Below are 21,752 nucleotides of genomic sequence, written 5' to 3' on the forward strand. Positions count from 1 at the left end.
GTAAACGAGATTTGGACCCAAGCCATCCTAATTTAGAGGTCCCACATAAAATGGTACTTTCCAAAGTTGCCTCACTGGTAGGTTTAAATTATTGGGATTAAGGCATCCATATACCTTTTCCTTCATCCTCTTTTGTCCAAAATAAAGGTAAAGTAAGTCTGGTTTCTGTACTCAGTAATTCCTGTGGTTTGAATCCTATGCTATTGTATTGTATGAAGATGTGGTAATAATGCACAGGTGGCCCATGCACGTGGGGACTGGGACTGGCAATGGGTGAGTCTGTTCCTGGTTCATCCACCTGGGCCAAGAGGCCTTGTCTCTCCAGAAGTGTGAAATTGAGAGAGCAGGCTCCAGGGGGTGGGAGAGGAAAATACATCTCTTGGACTTGCCTATGAAGCATCAGTCAGAGAGCCTGCTTGGGCCCCTTGGGACTGGAAGGGGTGATGTGTTGCAAGACATGCTAAGGAAAATAAGAGGAGGAAGTTTTGTCCCTCTTGGGCCCTGAGCATTAAAGATGGAGCAGTGTCCCCTGAAGGCAATGGGGAGCAGTAACCACTGTCAAAGAGAAAGCTGGACGTTAGTTACAGGCGAGAAGAAAGATTTTGTTCATTGCTATTGCAGTCGTAGTACCCAGTGTAACCTGAGCTCAGCTTCATGGCAACAAAAGGCAGGAGGCCTTTTAAACACTGGGTGTGTTAACAGAAAAGCCCTAAAGGCCGGTCACAGATGTGATCATGCCGTCTGTGTCTGTTCACGGGCTCTGATGAAAGTTCAGCTCCTGCCCGCCACAGGAACTGAGAGACAGGGACTCTGTTCTTTTTGATGATTGCATTTCAAAGGAATGGCTTCCATGTCCTTGAGAAAGACACTCCTGGGTTGTAGAAGATACATATACGTCTGTCTCTGTCTCAGAGGGACAGAGAAAGGATTGACTATTGTAAGCTTTCTCAAGTAAATGCCTGAAGAAAAGGGAGTCCAGGGGCCTGCGTCAGGTGTTGGCTGAACGAGCAGTACATTCTCTGGCAGCACTGAGCTTTCTCAAGAGGCACTTTATTGGGGGCTGGAGTCATCATCCAAGAGACAAGGCCTTGAGTTGCTAGAAACTGTGTGTTTCTTCAAGTCTCTTAATGTCGAGGGTGGATGAAATTGTGTTGAAAATTGAGTTCGTTGAGGCCCAAGTCAAGAAGAGGCTCAGGGTAGCCTGACTAGAGTTTGGTCAAGGAGAGAGTCCTTGTGACCACTCTGGGAGAAACTGCAAGGGGGAAATGAAGTGGACGTCAGTGGGACTGGTCCAGCGTTGCTTCCACTGGTTACCATGGCGCCTCCAAGTGTGGTTAATGAGGAAAATGTCATTTCCTTGTTCTGACAACAAGAATTTGTTAAGTGACTTGTGATGAAAGGTGCCACTTCTACCTGAGATTTTCTTCTCTGTAAAGTCAAACTTTAGCTTTTGAGCAAGTTGGGACTCAGCGTTCCACATCCAAGGTTATGTTGATTCTCACATACCATAAGTTTCCTCAGATCAAAGATCAAAAATGTGAACATGACATGGACCCCTGAAATGCATTTTTTTACATGAAAACCACAGTTTTATACTTAGGCCTTGTGTGTGTGTGTGTGTGTGTGTTTAATTGAAGTGTAGTTGATTTACAATGTTAGTTTCAGGTATACAGCAAAGCGATTCATTTATACATATATACTTTTTTTTCCAGGTTCTTTTCCATTATATGTTACTATAAGAAACTGAATATAGTTCCCTGTGCTATACAGTAGATCCTTGTTGTTTATCTATTTTATATATAGTAATGTGTATCTGTTAATCTCAAACTCCTAATTTATCCCTCCCCTGCCCTTTCCCCTTTGGAGAACATAGTTTCTATGTCTGTGAGTCTATTTTTGGTTTATAAATAGGATTTGTATCATTTTGTTTTTTAGATTCCACACATAAGTGACATCATATGATATTTGTTTTTCTTTATCTAATTTATTTCACTTCATATGATAAACTCTAGGTCCATCCACGTGGTTGCAAATGGCATTAATTCATTCTTTTTTTTATGGTCGAGCAGTATTCCATTGTATAAATATACCACATCTTTATCCATCCATCTGTCGATGGACATTGAGGTGGTTTCCATGTCTTGGCTATTGTAAATAGTGCTGCTGTGAAAACGGGGGGGGGGGGGGGGTGTTTTGAATTATAGTTTTCTCCACATTTAGTTTTGAAAGAAATGGTATCAGGAAGGTTTATTTTGCCATTTGTCTCCCCCCCCCCCCTTTTTTTTTGCCACAGAGCTTGAAGCTTTGTTCCTTCTTCAACTTATGAGAAAACTCTAATTTTTAAAGTCTTTTTTCTTGGACCTTCTACAGCAGGGGTTAGCAAACTATGACCCGCAGGCCAAGTCCACCTCCCACCCTGTTTTTGTAAGTGTTGTTTTATTGGAATACAGCCACCTTGCTCATCTGCGTACTGTCTGTGGCTGCTATGACAAGACTCGGGTATTTTCCACAAAGACTGTGGCTGTCTGGCCCTTTGCAGAAAACATTTGCCAACACCTGCTCTGCATATTCACAATCTAATTCTTTGCATTAGAAATATATTCTATTTTAAACATGGGGTTGAAAAGCTTACAGAGTCCATACTTTCTACCTGTGAATTCAATTGTATTTTTCCCCCCAAATTTTTATTTGAGGATTTCAAGTTGAATGAACATTGTTTCAAGGCCCATTGAAGCTTCAAAGAAAGAGACCCAAGTGCATACCAGTAGCCAGGTTTCCTTGTAAACTAGAAACTTTGGCTCATAAAATTAAATGCTTTCATTACACAAAATAGAGACAGATTTGCATTGAAGCTACTGTCCTCCATGAATCATAAAGAGATGTATGGATACTTTTCTATTTTTGAAAATAATGTAAAAATTACAGCAACAGCAAACCTTTCTTTTTTTCTAAAAAATGTAATCTTATTATTCATCCTTTCCATAAAATTTATCCCTACTTTTCCTCTATAAAGAAATCAAGTCTTATAATCCCAAAGGGTCAAAGAGGCCTTTAGCTTATAATATTATTTCTGCGACCCGAGGTGAAGAAATGGCAACTTTTAAAAGCATTTAAGCTCATAGCCAAATATTAGATGCTAGATATTAGATTCTCATAATTCCCCTCTCCCTGAGTTTTGACATCTTAAAGGTAAGCTCATCTCCTCACACCCATTAGGATGACTATTAAAAAAAAAAAAGGCAGAAATAACATTTTGTAAGGATGTGGAGAAATTGGAGCCCTTGTGCACTCTTGATAGAAATGTAAAATGGTGCAGCCACTCTGGAAAATAGTATGGTGGTTCCTCAAAAAATTAAACTTAAAACTACCACATACATGATCCAGCCATTCCATTTCTGGGTATATACCCAGGAGAACTGAAGCAGAATCTCAAAGAGATTATTTGCATACACATGATCGTAGCAGCGTTAGTCACAATAGCCAAGAGGCGGAAGCAACCCAAGTGCCCATCAACAGATAAATGGATAAACAAAACGTGCTATATACAGACCATGGAATTATTTATTCAGCTTTAAAAAGGAAGTCCTGTCACATGCTGCAACATGGATATACCTTGCTAAGTGAAATAAGCCAGTTACAAAAAAAGAGAAATATTGTATGCTTTCATTTGTATGAGGTACCCAGAGTAGTCAGATTCCTAGATACAAAGGGTAGAATAGTGGTTGCCAGGGGTTGTGGGGAGAGAGGAGTGGGGAGTTTCAATGCTTAATGGGTATAGAGTCTCAGTTTTACAAGATGAAAATATTTGTTACACAACAATATGAATATACTTAACACTACTGAACTGTACCCTTGGAAGTGGTTAAGATGGTAAATTTCATATGATATGTGTATTTTTCCATAATTAAAAAAATACTAAGCTGATGGCATCCCTGAGCTAATAGTTTTGACAGAAAGTGTAACAAAGTCCAGACCGTTTCTGTTGAGGCCCTGTCTTCATGGTTTCACAGCAGTTCATTTATCAAGTTAGCTCTGTCAGGTGACAGGATGTTTTAATAGGAAGAGAAATCAAATCAAGCTGATTGATCTGTTTTCATGACTCGTTCTGTAATATTGTACAGACACAACCTCAGGCAAGATTTTCTATTAACTTAGTGATGAGGCGCCACCAAGCCCTGTTTGTGGGTTGGCGAGGAAGAAAGAAAAGTGGGTTGATCGTTGACTTCGCCTTTGAACGCCATTGCTGTCAGCTGGGTTCCCATCAGTACCACAGCCACCGAATACTTCCTCCCCTCACCAGTCAGGCCCGGGTGGCACTGTTGCTGAAACTCGGCCTCTGTACCCCGCGTACCAAACTGAGATGCAAGGACAGAGTTTTGGATGAAGTAGAAAAGGCAGCTTTATTTCTTGGTCAGGCAAAGTAGGTCATGGTTGGGCTAATGCTTCCAAGACTGTGAGCCTGCTGGGGAGAGAAGGTGGGGGGTTTTATAGTAGGAGTTTAAGGGGCAGCACTGTTTTCCACAGAGATCACATACAGGGTAACAATTTGTTGCAAAGTTGTCCTTGTTTTTGCAGATTCAGGGGTCTCCTTCCCCCTGCTGGGTGTGGTGTTCACCTCTGGCTTTGGAACTTTTCTAATATTCTTGTGCCTGGAACAAAGGCTTAGGCAAGGGGTCTGTGGAAAGGTGCTCTAGGGAAAGACTTGTGCAGTTTAAAGTCAGGCTGGTAGATGCTCCTAGCAGTTTAGGCAGGCGGAGGCCTGAGACCTCTTGCTGCAGTGTTTGCTCAGCCTGGGACAACAGAACACAGAGAAACCATAAGGGGCTAAAAATAGCTGCAGACTTATTAGGTGGGGTGAGTTATGAAAAACAAGATGCACACAACACCCAACTGCTGTCTCTGAGGTACTGGGAGCGCAATGAGGGGCATGGGCAGATCACCCGAGCAGCCCCCTGCCCCCTTCGCTCCAGCCCAGTCCTCGTCGGCAAGAGCGTGAGGAAAACCTTTTCAGCCATTTTACAGTTAAGCAGTTACAAACTCCACTACAGGTATCAGATGGTCACTCGTGACAGTAGAGTCCTGCTTGGTTAACAGTACTAAGACTCAGAATCTGAATTCTGAAGTGCTACTGTGGTCCAGCATGTACTCAAATCAACCCATCACTGAGAGTCAATCCCTAGAATTGAGAAACTGCTGGACAACTTTATGGGGGAAAAATTTTTTCCGTTTGTGATATCATAAAGAATCAGCCTCAAGCAAATGAAAGAAATTGAATTCTGCTATTTTCATTTGTGAATTAAGGGTTGCACATTTGTCAGCTTTCACTAGGCGTGCTACAGTTACTTCAAAAGACACACAGAAGTACCCATCAGAAACAAAACTCAGAAGTCGCCGTCACAAAGGATGAATGGAGAAGACTGAGCATTCATTGAAGGGAGCAGCGTGACGCTTGTCACATTCACTGCCTTGTCATAACTGGGAGGACTTGTGGCATCTGTAAGAACAAGCAGTGCCTCAAGGAAAGCTTTGAGTAGCTTCTAGACCTTTCCTCCTCATTGCATATGTTATGAGATTTCTTTCTTCTTTTGGCAGTGGTTATATTTTTCAGTTTTTCCAGTTGCTGTTCGGGTAGATAATTTAAGTCACACACCTGCTATTCAAACACTCTGGGATTTTTTTCAGGGATAATATCCAAGTACTAAAGGTTGATTTTTTCCCCCCATAATACAGATTAATATTTCAATTCTCCTGTTTGAAGAGAATGGCTATTTGGCCATAATGTTTTTATCATTAGCTGGCAAATGCTCAGATGAAGTAGCCAAACCCAGTCTGTTTCTGAGTGAAGCGTCTTTTATGCAAAAGGAGAAGATTAAGACAGGAGTGAAAAAAATATTCGGTGTGCAGACTAGGAAAGGATGTTCTTAAATTACTTGGACTTTTTCTTAGATTTGGAAGAGTTTGTTATTTAATTATGTGTAATATACATCTGTTTTTCATGAGCATTTCTGCCCTGCTATGGTGTAAAAGTCATGATATAGCTCAATATTTCCAGGATGGGCATCAAAATCTATAGCAAATCTGCACGTTTCTTACCTGTGTAGTTCTCTCCACTTGAAATGACTGATGGGAAGTAACTGCATAGATATTTCCCTTCTTAAACACGGCTATTACTTATCCCATGCATATAAAGGAAGAGTGAAATTATAAATTTGTGTGTGACTCTATATTTCCTCTGGCCAGTTTAACTTCTTCCTAAAGTGCAGAGTGAGCATAAAAACCATCACAGTTTATTGAGTTCCGTGTGCAAGGCGGTATGCTTTGCCTGTGTATGTGAAACCTCATTCAATGACAATTAAGCTTAATAAAATCATTTAAGAAATGATCATAGTTTACAAGCTAGAAAATTTTGCCTAGTAAACAGCAAAAATTATATCTTTAGTTCTTCTGTGTATGCACTGTGGCCTATCTGCACATGTTTATTTATGGATAGTCTGGATAAGCTGTGAGGCATATTCGTAGCTTTTAAAGTCTTCGATGGGCAATACACTGTCATGTTTCAGCCTTCACATGCGGGAATCGCACGGCTGGAGTTCAAGTCCAGTTTTGTACCTTGGGCAAGTTACTTCACATCTTCTTTATCTGAAAAGTGGAGATAATAGTACCAACTCTCTGGAGTTGTTTTGAAACTTACGTAAAGTACTACATGGAAAGCACACAGAGCAGCTCCTAATACACGGTGTTACCATGGCAATGAAAGGGCGCAATCAGGACTTCACACAGAATGTCCCTTGCAGGCAAAATGTTTGTCTGAGAAGAACTTTGACATAAATACACGTAGTTAAGAGTTTTAAAATTTGTGTTCAAAATCATTAGTTGACTTTAGTTCTGACCGTGGTTAATAAGAGCAAATAAAAACCCTCCATCTAATGCTGACATCCTTCTCTGTCTTACAGAGTGTCAGAGAACTAAGGTTTTAAAGCCTAAACCTCTTAACGCTGCCTTTAAAAGACTTCATTGCAGCAGGGTTGATCTGCCCATGAGTGGAAAAACAAGCAATGAAGCAGGCAACCTTATTTCCATTAACTTGGCACCACAAAACCCTTTGAACAAGGACCCTATTATCTTTGAGGTAACAGGTGGTAGCTGGGGTGTTAAGCTGTTCTGGGCAGGATTTCAGATTTCCATTCTTCAGTGCTTTAGGCAGTACATTTCTCTCATAAAGCGATCAATAATAATTAGGTGTCTGGAATGAAATACAGTACAGCATTATGCTTCCTACATCTGGAAGAGAAACTCACTTAACTAGCTCTAAATCAATGACTTTTCTTTTTATTCCTGTGTTGAGAGGTTGCTAGAGGTAGCAGGGAACACGGTGGAAATGTGAATTGTGGCTCTGTGCACCATCAGAAAAACATAAGATGTTATTACACACTTTCCTACAAGTCACAGAAGCAAACCCCAAAGAACTGGACCTTTATTTCTGACATAAACACTTTGATCACATTGCATTCTCTATCACTCTAAGGCCACCTGTTTCACATTTAATGAAAACGTCTCTCGTAATAGGTGGAATATGGGTGAAAGGACAAAGTGAAGGTTGTAAACAGGGCTCAACATAAATTGTTTTCAGATCTTAGTTTGATTAAATCATGTCCTACCAGGTTCCCATAAGAGGGGACCAGTAAATGGAGAAGGACTTACTTCTTTTGTGTCCTGTCTACCTCATAAGAGAAAACTGATGGTTGCTCTGTTAGAACTTGGACTGAAGTTTTCTGTACAGATTGAGGTAAAGAGAGAAATTGGAATCTGCCAATTGTAACATCAGCTTTCCTCAGTGCCTTCCCACTGTTGAGTCTGATCCTCGCAAAACCACTCTCCCCTCAGTTGCTTCTTCCTGATCACTCCAACAATAGTCCACCTTGTTTCCAAAAATCAGAATCCTAGCTTCTGCAAAATTTCTCACCTCTAAAACTTCCTGCCAACTTTCTCCCCGTGAAACTTCGGGTCCCTGTCCTGCTAAGAGACTTGCAGGCATGAAGAGCCATCCCTCTATAGTCATAATCCAACCTATTTGAATAAATGAACAGGAAGGGGCTTGTGGCTTTTATTGCCTTATAATTGCACCTTCTTTCATTAGCAGGAGTTAGTCTGCTGGCCAGCGATGTCATTTCACTATATGGTGGCTGGGTTTTTTATTCCTCTTCAGAGACCATTGCAACAGTAAAAAGAGAAACAGAATGTCGTTTTAGTGTTTTGCTTTGGAAAAGGAAACTCACATTAAATGAAAATGCATTAAGCATCATTGTACAGTTTAACAGATGGTTATACAATGACCACCATGTAACTGCTGCCAAATCAAAAAAAATACATATACATATTGACAGTGCCCGGAAGCTCCTGAATGTGCCTGAGAGATTCCCTCCCAACCAGATGTGGCCACTGTCCTGATTTTTTGTTGTCAAAATACCCTTTTCTTTGTAGTTTTTAAGTTGAGAGAGGTGCATCTCTAAACCACACATGTAGTTTTGCCAGAGTTTGAATTTGATGGAAATGGAATCACAATATATCTGTTCTGTCACGCTCTTTTCCCTCAACATTACTTGAAAGATTCATTTTGTGTGTTTTACTTTTTATTTTGAAAATTTTTCAAACATTAAGAGACACTGAGAGAATTGTAGAATATTATTGTACAATTGTATCGTGATAAAGCCATCACCTAACAGTTTCTAAGATTTGGCCGTATTTTTTCCCCCTGATGTGTTTTAAGGTAGATTGCAGACAGCTCTAATAATTCATCAATAAAAACTCAGGAAAATATCCTGTATAAACCCAAGACTGTTATCAAATATTGCAAAACTAAGAATAATTCCCTAACATCATCTAACATCCAGTCCATATTTATATTTTCCCAACTGACCCCAAAATGCTTTTACAGCTAGTTTGTTCAGACTAGGATTGGATCAAGATCCACGAAGAATGTGCTTTAAACAGCACAACTTGCAGCTTAAAATGAGTCTGTGATCCTTTTTCCCATGCACTTCATCACTAGGTGAAGCTGGCTGCCGGCACCTCTCCCACAGTAAGAGGGGAAATAAATCACCTCGTCTGTGCTGGTGATGTAGTCCTACTCTCATGCTCTCTGACTCCAGAGGAAATTATACTGTCTGCATAGCTGTCAGGAAGAAGTACCTAATATCAATTATGTCAAAACCAAAATTGTTATTTTGGACAGCTACTATGTGGTATTGAGCTGATCACGGTTTAAGTCTAGTCTTTACTTATCTGGGGGCTGGATGGCGGGCTGGCCCATCGAGGAGCTCATTGGAATGCAGACCTCTGCCATCTGAAGTTTCTGCCAGGACCACAGGAGGACAGGGAGGTAGATGGCTGATCACTTTGCTCTGTTAGGATCTTTCCAGTCAGTCATGCCTTGTTCATTTAATATTATAGGACTTTGGGTTCTCAGTTGTGATTGATGCAAACATTGGCCGGATAACTCTTTACAAAAGATCTTGGCCTCTCTTTGTCCCTGCTGAGTTAGAAGAGCTGACCTCCCTGATTCCTTTTTACAACAAAACATCACTTTTGCTTCCCGCAACCTGTTGCTTAGATCAGTGTTTCCCAGAAGATTCTCCTCAGAGTGAAGAAAGTCCCCTCGTACTCCATTAAAAAAAAAAAAAAAAAAAGGGTCATATTGTCAAATGAATTTGGGAGAAACACTGGGTTAAACCAAGGCCCTCTGCTGCTAATGAACACTACGAGTCTCCAGTGGCACACACATTTCCCAAAATCATTGTCCTCCGAGCATCTCTGGGGGTTGCTGTTCTGCTGAACACACTGTGGGAAGTGCTGACCTAGATGACTTGGATGTTATCACAAACAACAGTAGATAAACAGTCCCATCTCCTACCTCGTGGGCCGCGAAGAGTTCATCTAAGGTAGCTACTCGGCACTGCACAAGTTCAGCAGGTGGGTTACCACGTTGGGGGTGAGGAACTTTGTTCATGCACACCCTCCACTTGGACCTTCGTTGAAGTTCACGCTTTAATAATGGGAGGAATCAGGATCATTGCTTATTATTGTGTGATGAGGACACTTAACGCTTCATCACACATCTCTCTTTTAGATGTTTCCATGTGGTTTAGATTTTTACAGGGAAAAAAAAAATTCCAAACTGATCAGCCTCTCTGATTTTAAGGATCACTTGGCCTTAATTGCCAAATATTTCTAAAGATACTTTTCATTTTGAATGAGTAATTCAGAAAGCTTTAGATAATCAAGTTTAAAAACCTTCTTGCCTAGTTACTCTACATGCAGCAAAATGCTGAGATACTCCTGGGACTCCTGAACATCATCTGAGTTGGTAAAAGTCACAATACTTGGTGCCCCCCAGATTGCTTCTAGATTAACACGACTTCATCTTGAATATATTTATCATATTATTCTGTCTGAAACTAGACATTCAGAGTTGCATTCTTTTCCACTTCTTTCTTCAACAAGGGATTTAGATTGACAACCTTATTACTTTTCTCATTAATTTCCTTATGAAATAAAAGATCAGCTGGCATTTGCCCTCTGATCTTTCGAAATGGAAGACCTCCAAGTTTATCCTACTCCATCAGATCCTTGCTCTCTTTTCTCCTCTTCATGTATTGTATGTATGGATTTAATTTTGAAAGAGTCTCTTCGTCTTCAAAAAAAAAAAAAAAAGGGAGCCTTTTCTCTGGAGACAGTGTAAATGTGGCTGATTGTTTCATGCTGGGTCCTTCTAGGCTATGGCTGTTGCATCATATTCATAATCCTCTTTATTTATGATGTCAGATGGGAAGTAGAGATAGGTTCCAGTTCTGGAGGTTCATTCCATTTGTCATGGTAGATCTCTAGCCTAAATTCACTTTTACTGGAGTTGTAAAATTCCAAAGGGATGAAAGCTACAGTTCTTACTTGCAGGTTGACTGTTTTAACGACTCAAGGTGTAAGACTATGCAGTCAGCTACTGCAGATTTCATCATTTCTCAATTGTTTTTCCCCCCTTCAGACTTCTATGTAATTTAAAGGCAGTTGGGTAGGGAATTCAACAGAGACAGATTATCCTGGAGAAACATCTGAACAACTCCCTGTTCTGGTACTCTGAGAAGAACCAGATAACTAAAAAAGCATCAATATCACATTCCGCCCCCCTTTCCTCATGGTACAGAATATAAGAGTTCTTTATACTGTCCTGGGAGTAAAGTGCAATACTGGGAGCCCAGCAACTGTAAGTCTAGTGATAGATTCTAGAAAAATTCTTGTACTTGTTCACATGATCTGAGCAGGTATATTCACGGGAGCAAAAGTTTACAGGCCAAAAATGTGAAGCGGCTTAAATTTCCTTCAGTTGCCAATGACAAAATAAGTTATGGCACTTAGATCCCATGTCATGGTATAAGGTACTCGAAGCTACTGAGATGGTGCTGTATGTACTGATGGGAGATCCCTAAAACATGGATGAATGAGAGGGGAAAAGAGTTGCAGAACAGTACAAACAGAATGATCCCATTTGTGGTCATAAAATCTGTATTTATACGTAGTGTAGGAGTTTGTGGGAAAGAGGCGGGGAGAGGGAGGGAGGAAAGAAAAGAGAGAAAATAAAAATATCAGAGAAGGGCAGCAGGTTTGATGAGTTTGGTCTATGGAAGGAGGGACAGTGAAAAAGGAGTTTTTCTATTTCTTGAATCATTTACAGTGAAAGTGTTTTCATGTCTTTTGATAAATAAAAAAAATTAAAGTGTGTGTGTGTGTGTGTGTCTGCATTTACAAAAAAATAAAAGGACTGTCCTAGTTATTTTTAACAAGTTCATCCAACCCAGGCACTCACTAAGCAGAGCAAGGCCATCCAAGATGCCCGTTTTAAGTCCATCAGTGTTAAGAAGCATAGGGCTTTTTGGCTTAGCCCAAACCTAGGTGGACAGGGAGACCGAAAAAGTAATTGGGGGGAAGTGATGGAGCACTGGCTTTTAGCAAATACGGCATCGACGGCAATGACGTCTCAGAAGAAGAGTTTACAAAAGCGATTAGAGCCGCTGTCACTCTCTTACCAGAGCTGGTCTCCCAGCATTGGTGGAATTTACCGTTGAGAATCAGTCCTTCACCAGGCTTCTCCTTACCAAAGCACTTGGTCACATGTAAACAGACTTCAGAGCAATAGAATGGAACATAAAGCTGTGGGAACCCCCACTAGTGTTTACCTTTGTTTATAAACCAGTGCAGGGCATGTGTTTTAAGATTCAGGTTTTATTACTATTCAGGTGTGGTGAGGCCAGCAAATCAAGAGACAACCGCCATTGTTTGAGAGACTTTGTCACAGTTACAGATCGCAAGAGAAAGGGTCACAGCAGGCCACGGAGGGCCATGTGTGGAAGCACCAGGGTCAGTCAGGAGGCAGAAAGAATGGGAGGAAAATGTGGGGAAGAGCCTTTACTTGTGGTTTCCACTGGGAGAAATGGGCAGGACAGGGTAAGCAGACTTACCTGGCTAGTTTGAATCATTTTAGTGGGCCCTAGGGCATAAGAACTGTCTCTGGTTGTCTGGTACCTGTCCCTGGGGTGACTAGGGCAGGAAACTGTGGCCTGTAGTGTAAAAACGCCATACTGGAGGTAGCTGAGGGTAGGGCCCCTGGACTACTTGGTTTGCATATGAAATGCAGCCTCACAGGCGAGTCATTTACTATCTGTAGGAGCTGGTTAACTTGGGAGGGGCAGTCTGCTCCAGGATCAGCATGGCTCCAAGATGTCAACAGATCAGAGCTACAGAAAATAAAAGGGCATGATCAGTAGTAGGTGGCGATAAACTAGAAGAAAAACTATGTCCTTTCAAGGTTTTCTACATGGTTTTTATACTAATATTTTATTTAATGACAAACTTGGAGAGCCTTCCTTGGACAGGCCAACCTTTGAGGAATGTGGTTTTTGGGGGTCATTTTAGGCCATTTTTGATAAAATAATTGCCAAGTCTCTCACTCATTTCAGACAAGAAAGAGGACTAGGTGAAGCTTTTAAAAATGTGTTTGGACTTACTCAGCTAATTCTTTGTTGGTCTGTAAAAGCAAGTCAGCCATGTTTTTCCCTTTCCTCTTCAGGCTGTTTCGCATGTGGCGCAGCATTTCAGACTGGACGTCCCTGCAGTAGTCTTTACACATTTGCTGGTCTCTGTGATCTCGTTTTGATGTTTCAGTTGCAACAGGACCCTCTCAAAAGCCTACTGCAGTGTCTTGCATTTACTGCAGCCTGGAAATTTGGTTCTTTTCTGAAGACCCAAGGAGTTGCGTTGTCACCGTCTGAGCTGTGTTTTCATTTTTGAGGGGAATCAGCTCCCTGCTTTTTCTATGTTGGTTCCACTGTGTTAGAGATTAAAAAAAAAAATTGTTGTTTTTAAAAATTTACCTTTGTATGTTATATTTCTAATCCTTGTATTTTAATGTTGTCCCCTTGCCTCCTGTAGCCTTAAAATTCATTCATTTAATCATCTGCTCAGATTTACTACTTTTGTTTTGAATTGATGTTTTTGCCCTTGTTGAGAATTTTCCTTTGTGGTCACTATTTTTTTTTTTTTTCCGTTTCTTAACAGCTTGATTGAGCTAAAACTTACATAATGTAAAATCAACTCGTAAGAATACCACTCAATGATTTTAGTAAAATTGAAGAGTTGTGCAGCCATCACCACGATCCAGTTTTATAACCAAAAAATTTATACCAGAACATTCCTATGTGTGGTCACTCGGATTTTAAACTGCCTTGGGCTTTAATGACTGAATAACGTTAGAGTGAGTGATCTTTATATAATAGATTTTCTTGTTTTAAAGGAAGTCCTTAATGACTTTATTTTTCTTTTGTATGAAAATGTTACCCATTCATATGCTTTCTGCCACCCATCTAATGAGGCAATTTTTCAGGGTTTTGTTGGTGGTTTTTTTTTTTTGAGATGAATGGTTTTGTTCTGTTAAATTCCATTTCCCATCCCCCAGAGCCCAACACTGCCCGGTTAATCAGCTCCCTGTCACGCCTCAGTGCTCCCTTACCTGATTCATCCCTGTTACCCTTGGACAGGTGGAGTACGCATTACAGTTTCTCTTCCCTGATGCATTGCCCCTCTCCTTCTGACTTCTGTAACTTTTCATAATCTCTTCTCTCCTTTTTTTGTCTCTGTTCTACCCAAATTCAGAGTTGTTGGAGAGGGAGAATCGGACCTAGCCTTGGTTGGTGATGAGGAAACAGTTATATTTTCCTTCCTACCCCACATTGAATCTTCTCCCCCACCTCCCCCCCGGGGTTTATGGCTCAGATGATCAGTCCTTCTGCGGTGGAGGGCCTGTTTTATCTCACTTCCAGGAGTGGTGGTGGGCTTGTGTCTTTGGCCCCAGTTAAACTTAGCTCTAACTTTGGAAAAACTGCTGAAAGTAAGATTAGCAGAAAGGCATCCTGCTTACATCGTTAGTAGAGATAGTAAGTCAAGAGTGCCTGGAAAGAAGTCGTTCCTGAATACAAAGTGTGGTTATGTCGTTTTACTGTGACTTTCAGCTCCAAATAAACTAGTAATAAAATTGCCTTTCATTTTTAAAGTTTTATACATTAGATCATATTTAGAGCCTATATACATTATAATGATCTCCTCAAAAATGTGGTATCATAGAGGGGAAAACAGGCTTTAAAATCTGTTTCTGCTCTTCTATGTATTGCTCTGTGACTGAGAGCAAGTTCGTTTTGCTGGGCCTCAGGTACCGCATCTGTAAAATGGGAATAACATTTCACAGGATTGTGGTGAAGATTAGGTTAAATGACATGACATCTTGCCTTGCCCAGAATGATCTGTGTATCCTCTCTGGGCACATCTACTTCTGCACTAGGAAATGGACCAAGCCCAAGAATGAATAAGCCATCTCTTCCCAGAGTGTCAATTAAAGTTGGAAATTGGTGTGTGTGTAGGGTGGGGGGGACTTTAGTTAAATAAGAGCAGATTTCTTATGTGATGTCCACCTTTATCTTTAAGGAAAAACTAAATGCGTTTTTAAAAAATGGCATGCTTGGGACAGGCAACTTCAGTCATCCCCTTGGAGCCCCTGGCATTACTCCTTTGCTATTAGGAGTCTTTCCATGGAAAAATTTGAGAAGCACTAGTGCATGAAAGGGTCTGGCAAGGTCCATGCCGTACAGGACAGTCTCATTGAACTTCCCATCCCTGATTCATGAAGCTTTCCGTCGCATTTCCCCAGCACACTCTTGGTATCTCCTCTCGGATGTGGCTAACATTGAGCGCAGCATCCTCCCTCCACGCCTGATTTTCGTCTGATTATCCTACCGTAGTAATCACCACCACTGTCCATTCAGCTATTCAAGTCGTGAATCAAGAAGTCGTCCTTGACCCCTCTCTTCCCTGCACGTCCTACACTGAGTCCTTAACTTCAAGTTGTGGCAACACTGCCAGCTTCACATGTCTTGAGTGCATCCTTTGTCTCCACGTCTGTCTTCAGCATCTTAGTGTAGCTCCTGTTATCTTCTGCCTCGCCTTTTGTAGCCACCTAGTCACTGGCTTCCCTCCAACCCTGTCCTCCACGCCAAAGTGGACGTTGGTTTTTCAAATACTCAAATTTGATCATTTCTTCCCATTTCCCTTACAATAACCTGATCAGTAAGGCCCTGCATGGCCCAGCACCTCTGCCTCTCTGGCCGCATCTCCAACCATCATTCTCCACCTGATGCTGGTGGTACAGTCACACCTGCTTGCTCTGTGTTTGTCCAGGGCACCGTGATTCCTCCATCGGGAGCGGTTACCCAGCGTGCTATGTCTGGAGTGTTTCCCTCAGCCCCTACCTGACTGCTCTGGGCTGACATAATGTATATTGGTCTTTTAAACTCAGCCTGGGGTCTCTGCCTCAGAAAAGCCTTTTCTAACCCCCCAGTGGAGGAGGTTATCACATGCTCTGATGGAACCATGTCTTCTTTTAAGAAGACTCAATTTGCAATCTCAGTTTGCAATCATACATTAGGTACTATTATAATTTGATGACTAAATCACACATTAGTCTATAATCTCTGTGAGAGCAGGGACTGTCCCTTTGGTCACTGTCATGTCTAGCCCCTGGCTTGGTGCCTTTCACTGCGGGCAGGTGGTCCTCAGTTGTTGAATGCATACGCAGAGACAGCTGAGGTCCAGATGGCTGAGGGGTCGTCCTGAAAGATGTCCATGTTCTGCTGATACTTGAGATCTTGGACCTCCACGCCCAGGGCTCCACCCACCTCGCTGCAGACCCTTCGCTTTGTGCTGTGGGTCCGGTCCTTCCACTTTAGTCCGTGGTTTTGAAAAGCCCCTGGGATGTCTCATTTCATTGAAGAGAAATCGATTCATTTACGTAGTTTAATGCAGGATGGCAAAGCACCTTTCTTCACCTTGCCTGTTCAGTCTTTCCCACTTTGCTGCCCAGCAAATCTTTTTAAAAATCAGGCAGAACTTTCTAACCTAATTGCACACACTTCCCTTTCCCTTCCCCAGGCATCCGTCTCCTGCACAAGAACACCCTTCTGCCCTCTTCCTACCCTATTGTGTCCTTCGGTTCTGAGCATACAACTCCTTTATCTCCCCAAATGCGCAGAGCTCCCCTGGTTCACACCCACCTCTAACCCTTGTCCTTCCTTCCAGCCTTCCTGCCCTCACTTCTGTGTGTATATATTTATAAATATCTATCTTATTATTAATACATTCTCAGTAAGCTACCTGCTAGGACAACCTAACATAACATTAATTTTTCCTTCTCATACCACTTAATTCGTGTAATCTAAAGGAGGGAGTTAGGATGCATTTTTAAAACAGTAAGTTTCCAAGTTACGGAGTCAGTGGTTTTCAGCCTTGAAATGCCTGAGAATAACCCAGAGAGCTTTTTATTACCATATAGACGTCAGGTCCAACCTGGACCTGTTAAGTCAGAGTGGCTGGGGCTGAGGCACCACTGTTTTCCCAGGCTGGCCAAGTGACTTGCTGAAGGTTACACAGCAAGCGGGTAACAGAGTTACAATCATGACTTTCATTTCTTTGCTTTCTTTCTAGTTCTTACTCATATTATTTGCACTAAATTCTAATGAGAAGTGTATGTTAATCTGTATCTAAATTTGTCTGCATCACTTAGTTTCCTTATTTTATAACTGGACCTTTTTTTTCCTCCCTGAATAACTGTGTATCCAAAAGAAGTGAAGAAGCTCAAGCTGACAAAAGCAACCGCAGTCACCTCTCACCTCCTCCACTCGGTGTTTACTGAAATGTAAGCTGCCAGAACAGCTTTCTTCTGCAGGCTCTGCTGATTTCCCCTGCCCTACCCTGAGCCACAGTCCTGCCCTTTGGTGCAGCCCCTCACTTCCCCACTCCAGGGCTCTGTTTCCACTTGACTTGCCCTCCGTCACGCCCACTGATCCGAGAGGAAACGCTCCCTCTTCCTTCTCCATCCCCCACCTGCCTGAGCGGTCGGCTCTGGTGAGTGGCTGGGTCACAGTGGAGGTGCATCTGGGAACCAAGCAGTTCATTCCTTGCTTGGAGCCTAAGAGAGGAGAGCAGTGGGTGGCTGTCCCACAGAGGTCTCCCACTGCTCCCCAGGCTCTTCTCGGAGACCTGGGTACCAATCCAGGGAACTTTTTAGGAGACATTTTCACGTCATTTGTTTAATAGTCAAGAAGCAACAGAATCCTCAGTGAGATGTGATCTAGATGAATTAGGTAATTAAAAAAGAAGTCCTGCCTATGAGGAAAGGCCACACACAGGAAGATAGGTATGTCGCCAAGATCAAGAGTAGCGTTTCTGGCTTTGAATTCTAGACCCGTTTCTCAGTGTGCCTCCAAGAGTTTGTTGAGTTCCCTCTGCTACAGTTTCCTCCGTCACCTGCTGCATTTAAATAAAATGAAATAAAAATGCCTATCTCGTGGGTAATTTGATTGTTTTGAAGATTAAATAAAATAATCGGATTAAAATGCTGATGATTGTATCAGAAGTGCTAACTGCTACCATTAGCTTCCATTAGTAAAGTATAATTTACAGAAGTTTTTCCACACATTGCATTTCAGTGCTTCTTAAAATAGGATGCTTTTTAAACACGTCTGTGTTACCTACTCACACCTGCTTCCCTGTGTTTTGCTTGTAGCCCTGGAAAGGAAAATATCAATGAGGCAAAGCAGAGAGGAGCTGATAAAACGATGGAGTGTTGAAGGAGATCTATGACAAAGGTAAGAGGACTGCTCCAGCCTCGGGGGGCCAGATAGAAGCTGTGCGTGGAATCCGTGTGCATGTGTCCCAGGAGTTGGATTTGGTTTTCTGTGTCACTTTATCAGAGTTTGACCCTTTAAAACTCCAGACACTCGCAGAGAGATCTGAGGAAGCAGCAGACAGTGCTGAAACTATTGGTGTTACAGAGGGGACTAGGGCTCCCGCTTTCTCGGTGTTGAAGTCAAACCGCAGGATGCTACGGGGAATGACGCGGCTCCAGGAATGGTGTCGGTGCTGGTGGTGAGCGCCTTGGTGTCTGAACACACACGGCTGGGGTGAATATAATTGCTTAGGCGCTTTCAGGCACCAGGGGTTCCCAAGACAGACGTTAAGCATCCACAAGCATCTAGAATTTCCCTAACAGATTTTTTTTTTGGCAGCTCATCTCCCCATAACAGAAGAAATCAGAGTGGAGAAAAGCATAAAATATAAGTGTACACATAAGATATTCCAAATGATAATAGTTACAGGTGATTCGGATGCTCTGTGAATGTGTCCACAAGCGTTTGCCAGTGAACTTAATTCTGTGTCTGTTGCTGACTGAATTCTGGCCTTTAAATACAAATGTATGCAGTGGTTTATACAGTATAGTAAGTATTCCTCTCCCTTCCTCCCCCCTCCTCGCCCTCCCCCCTTCCTTCACCACTCTTCTCTTAAGGCTTTAAAAGAAATGATGAACTGTTGATTCCAATCTTGTTACACTTATCACTAGTAACTGTCAGTTTCAGGTCTTATTGTTTGAGGCCTGTGTTATTTGTTGGGCCACATTATTAAATCACATACTCTACTTTAAAGGTAGAGTCACCCTGATCATCAGAGTGACCCTGTAAGTCCGACAGCGCAGTCAGTTGACCACGTTCGTGTGGGTCTTCCCTGTGCCTAGTCTGTGTTGTAGCACAGAAAGGCGAGTGGTGTTTCTAACTTGGATGCTTCTCTGTGATTCCCTGTCGTCAGTGAGTTGGTCCTTATTCCTCTAGTGCAGTTTGCCTCATTCTTTCCTGTCACGGGGCTCCCCGGTGGCACTTTGGGAGTGTTCTTCCTTCGCACACATGGCCACCCTGAAATGCTGCAGGTAGGAGGTGGCGCTGCTCTTGCCCCAGGGGCAGGGGGTGCGGGAGACGGGGTGTGAGGTTAACTCTCAGAGCCCCCTGGTGCCAAGGCATCCCTCGGCAAGTCACTTTTTGTCTTTCTGTTTCTGGGTAAGGCCAAACCAAGATCTACCATCTTTCATTAATTAAGCTCTCCAGGGAAAAAGAATCCATAATTTTGTCACTTTTATCCAATGTCTTAATTTCTGTACAGCCCCCCGACCCTCCCTTGTTATTGACCTTAAGTTTCCGTTTTTCAGCCCAAACTCTGTTCTTCATGTGCCCTCCCTGGTAGAGAAGGGGCGTGTCTGACCACCGCTGTGCTATTACGTGATCAGCGCCCAGTGATGGCTGAAATGAACATTACTGTCACAGCTAAAGTCTGTGCAGATGCAGTTAAATGACCCCTTCCCCTCCCTCCTTTCTTCCTGCCGCCTTTGTACCTCTCACTGTAAAACTTCAGGAATACCCTAGAGAATACATTTCATTACAGTATTTATTATTTCCATTACACCTAATAACTAGGTTAGGGTCAGTATTGCCTAAGGTACTTCCTGACTTAATGAAAGCAGTACTAGGCTGTTAGAGCAAGAGGAAGGGACAGGGTGGCCGGGGTACTGAGTCTGGGGCCTGCCAGCACCACGCGGGCACTAGGAGTTCCCCCAGGATTCAGAGCCGTGTCCTGTTCGTGGTTGTTCCATAGCTTGCACCCAGTAGCTGGCTGTGGAGGAGGGGACCAGTCTAGCCCTGAGCTGTCACCACAACTTCTGGTTTTATTTTTGTCTTTGCGCTTATCAGTGTGCCTTGTACTGTTCAGTTGTCGGCTGGCTTTCCTCACCAGCGCGGAAACCCCAGGAGAACACGGACCTCATTGGCTTACTTGGAGATGCCCCAAGCCTCAGATTACTTGAGATAGATCAGCTCACATAGATACTTACTGTTTGGATGGGAGGAGGAGCAGAGGGGGACTAAAATTAGAAATCCATTGCACATGGTAGATGTGGAAGTTGGTATCTGCTGTGGGCTTTTCTGATAAAAGCATCCATTTTGTACCACTGTGGGTATTAATGACATTACCTTATATCACATTCCATCAGCAGTTAGGAACCTGGGCCCTGGAATCAGATCGCTTGGATTCAATTCCAGTTCCACTACTGAATAGCTGTGCAACTTTTGTCAAGTTGCTTAACTTCTCTGTGCTTCTATTTCTTTATCTGAAAGTGTGGGTGATGTTGTTATAATGAGGATTATATGAGATAACATATGTATTAGTTTACCTGGGCTGCTGTAACAAATTACTGCAGGCTGGGTGACTTAAGCAACAGAAATGCATTTCCTCACCGTTTTGGAGGCTGGAAGTCCAGGGTCAGGGTGCCAGCAGGGTTGGTTTCTGGTGAGGCCTCCTCCTTGGCTTGCAGACGGCTGCCTTCTGGCTGTGTCCTCACACGACCTCTCCTCTGGGCCCGCACACTCCTGGTGTCTCTTCCTCTTTTCGTAGAAAATCAGTCCCACTGGATCAGGGCCCACCCTCATGACCTCATTTAACCTCAGTTCTTCTCTTAAGACCCTCTCTCCAAGTACAGTCAGACTAGGGGGTTGGGCTTCGGATAGAAATTCAGGCGAGGGGGTGACACAGTCCAGTCCATAACACGTGAAGTAAGGTAGCGGCCATCGTTCCATGCATTCACGAGAAATTGCTAACAAACCGTTAGTAGAAGTAATTCGCATCATCTTCCTTTATATTTTTTGAAACCCTTTACATGCCTGACCCTGGTTCAGCAGGCCCACGAGTTAGGAAGGGACATCACTGTCCCCTTTTATCTGAGGTGTAAGGCTCTTCAACCCGCCTCACAGTGGTCTTACTAAGCCCCTCGATACCCGATTTAATTTCCTTCTCACACCTCCTCCCTGCCTCCTCTTAGCCTCTAAATGGGCCATTTTCTGGTCATTCATTCTTCCCTTTCTACGACACTGTTCAGGTTGCTGTGTCTGGGATCCTACTGAGTAAAACAAATAAAATTTGATTGCTGCAACCTGAGTGAACAGCACGTGGCAAAGAGCATTTAATGGTTTTCCAAGTAGTTTGTCTCAAAGATGAATTTCATAGATTTTCAGCAATCCTTCCACATTGCTGGGCCAGTCATGCCTCATCTTGGACCGCCTTTTGGGTTAGCAGCACATGACTCTGGGCCTTTGGCAGCAAAACAGTTTCCACCAGAGATGCGCGGTCCCTGACAGCTGCCCATTGATTTGCAGTTGTTACGTCAGCTGGTTCACGGGGCCGGCCCCTGTTCATGCTGCAGCTATACTGTTTTGGGTACGGTGTTGCTAACCTGGTGGAAAGGAGCTTATCTTTAATAGGCAACATTTTGTCTTCCAACTCTT

The 21,752-nt window shown here is 42.8% G+C and overlaps 1 protein-coding gene across 1 annotated transcript in view; it reads left to right on the forward strand.

Annotated features, from left to right (window-relative positions):
• PHACTR1 (phosphatase and actin regulator 1) overlaps positions 1 to 21,752 on the forward strand; it is a 438,449-nt gene that overhangs the window by 323,053 nt on the left and 93,644 nt on the right. Inside the window, 2 exon segments of the mRNA XM_032462504.1 lie at positions 18,158 to 18,210; positions 18,212 to 18,239. Of these exon segments, the coding sequence (XP_032318395.1) occupies positions 18,158 to 18,210; positions 18,212 to 18,239 (81 nt within the window).

The sequence above is a fragment of the Camelus ferus genome, chromosome 20 (genome assembly GCF_009834535.1).
Source record: "Camelus ferus isolate YT-003-E chromosome 20, BCGSAC_Cfer_1.0, whole genome shotgun sequence".
In the NCBI taxonomy this organism is placed as follows: Eukaryota; Metazoa; Chordata; class Mammalia; order Artiodactyla; family Camelidae; genus Camelus; species Camelus ferus.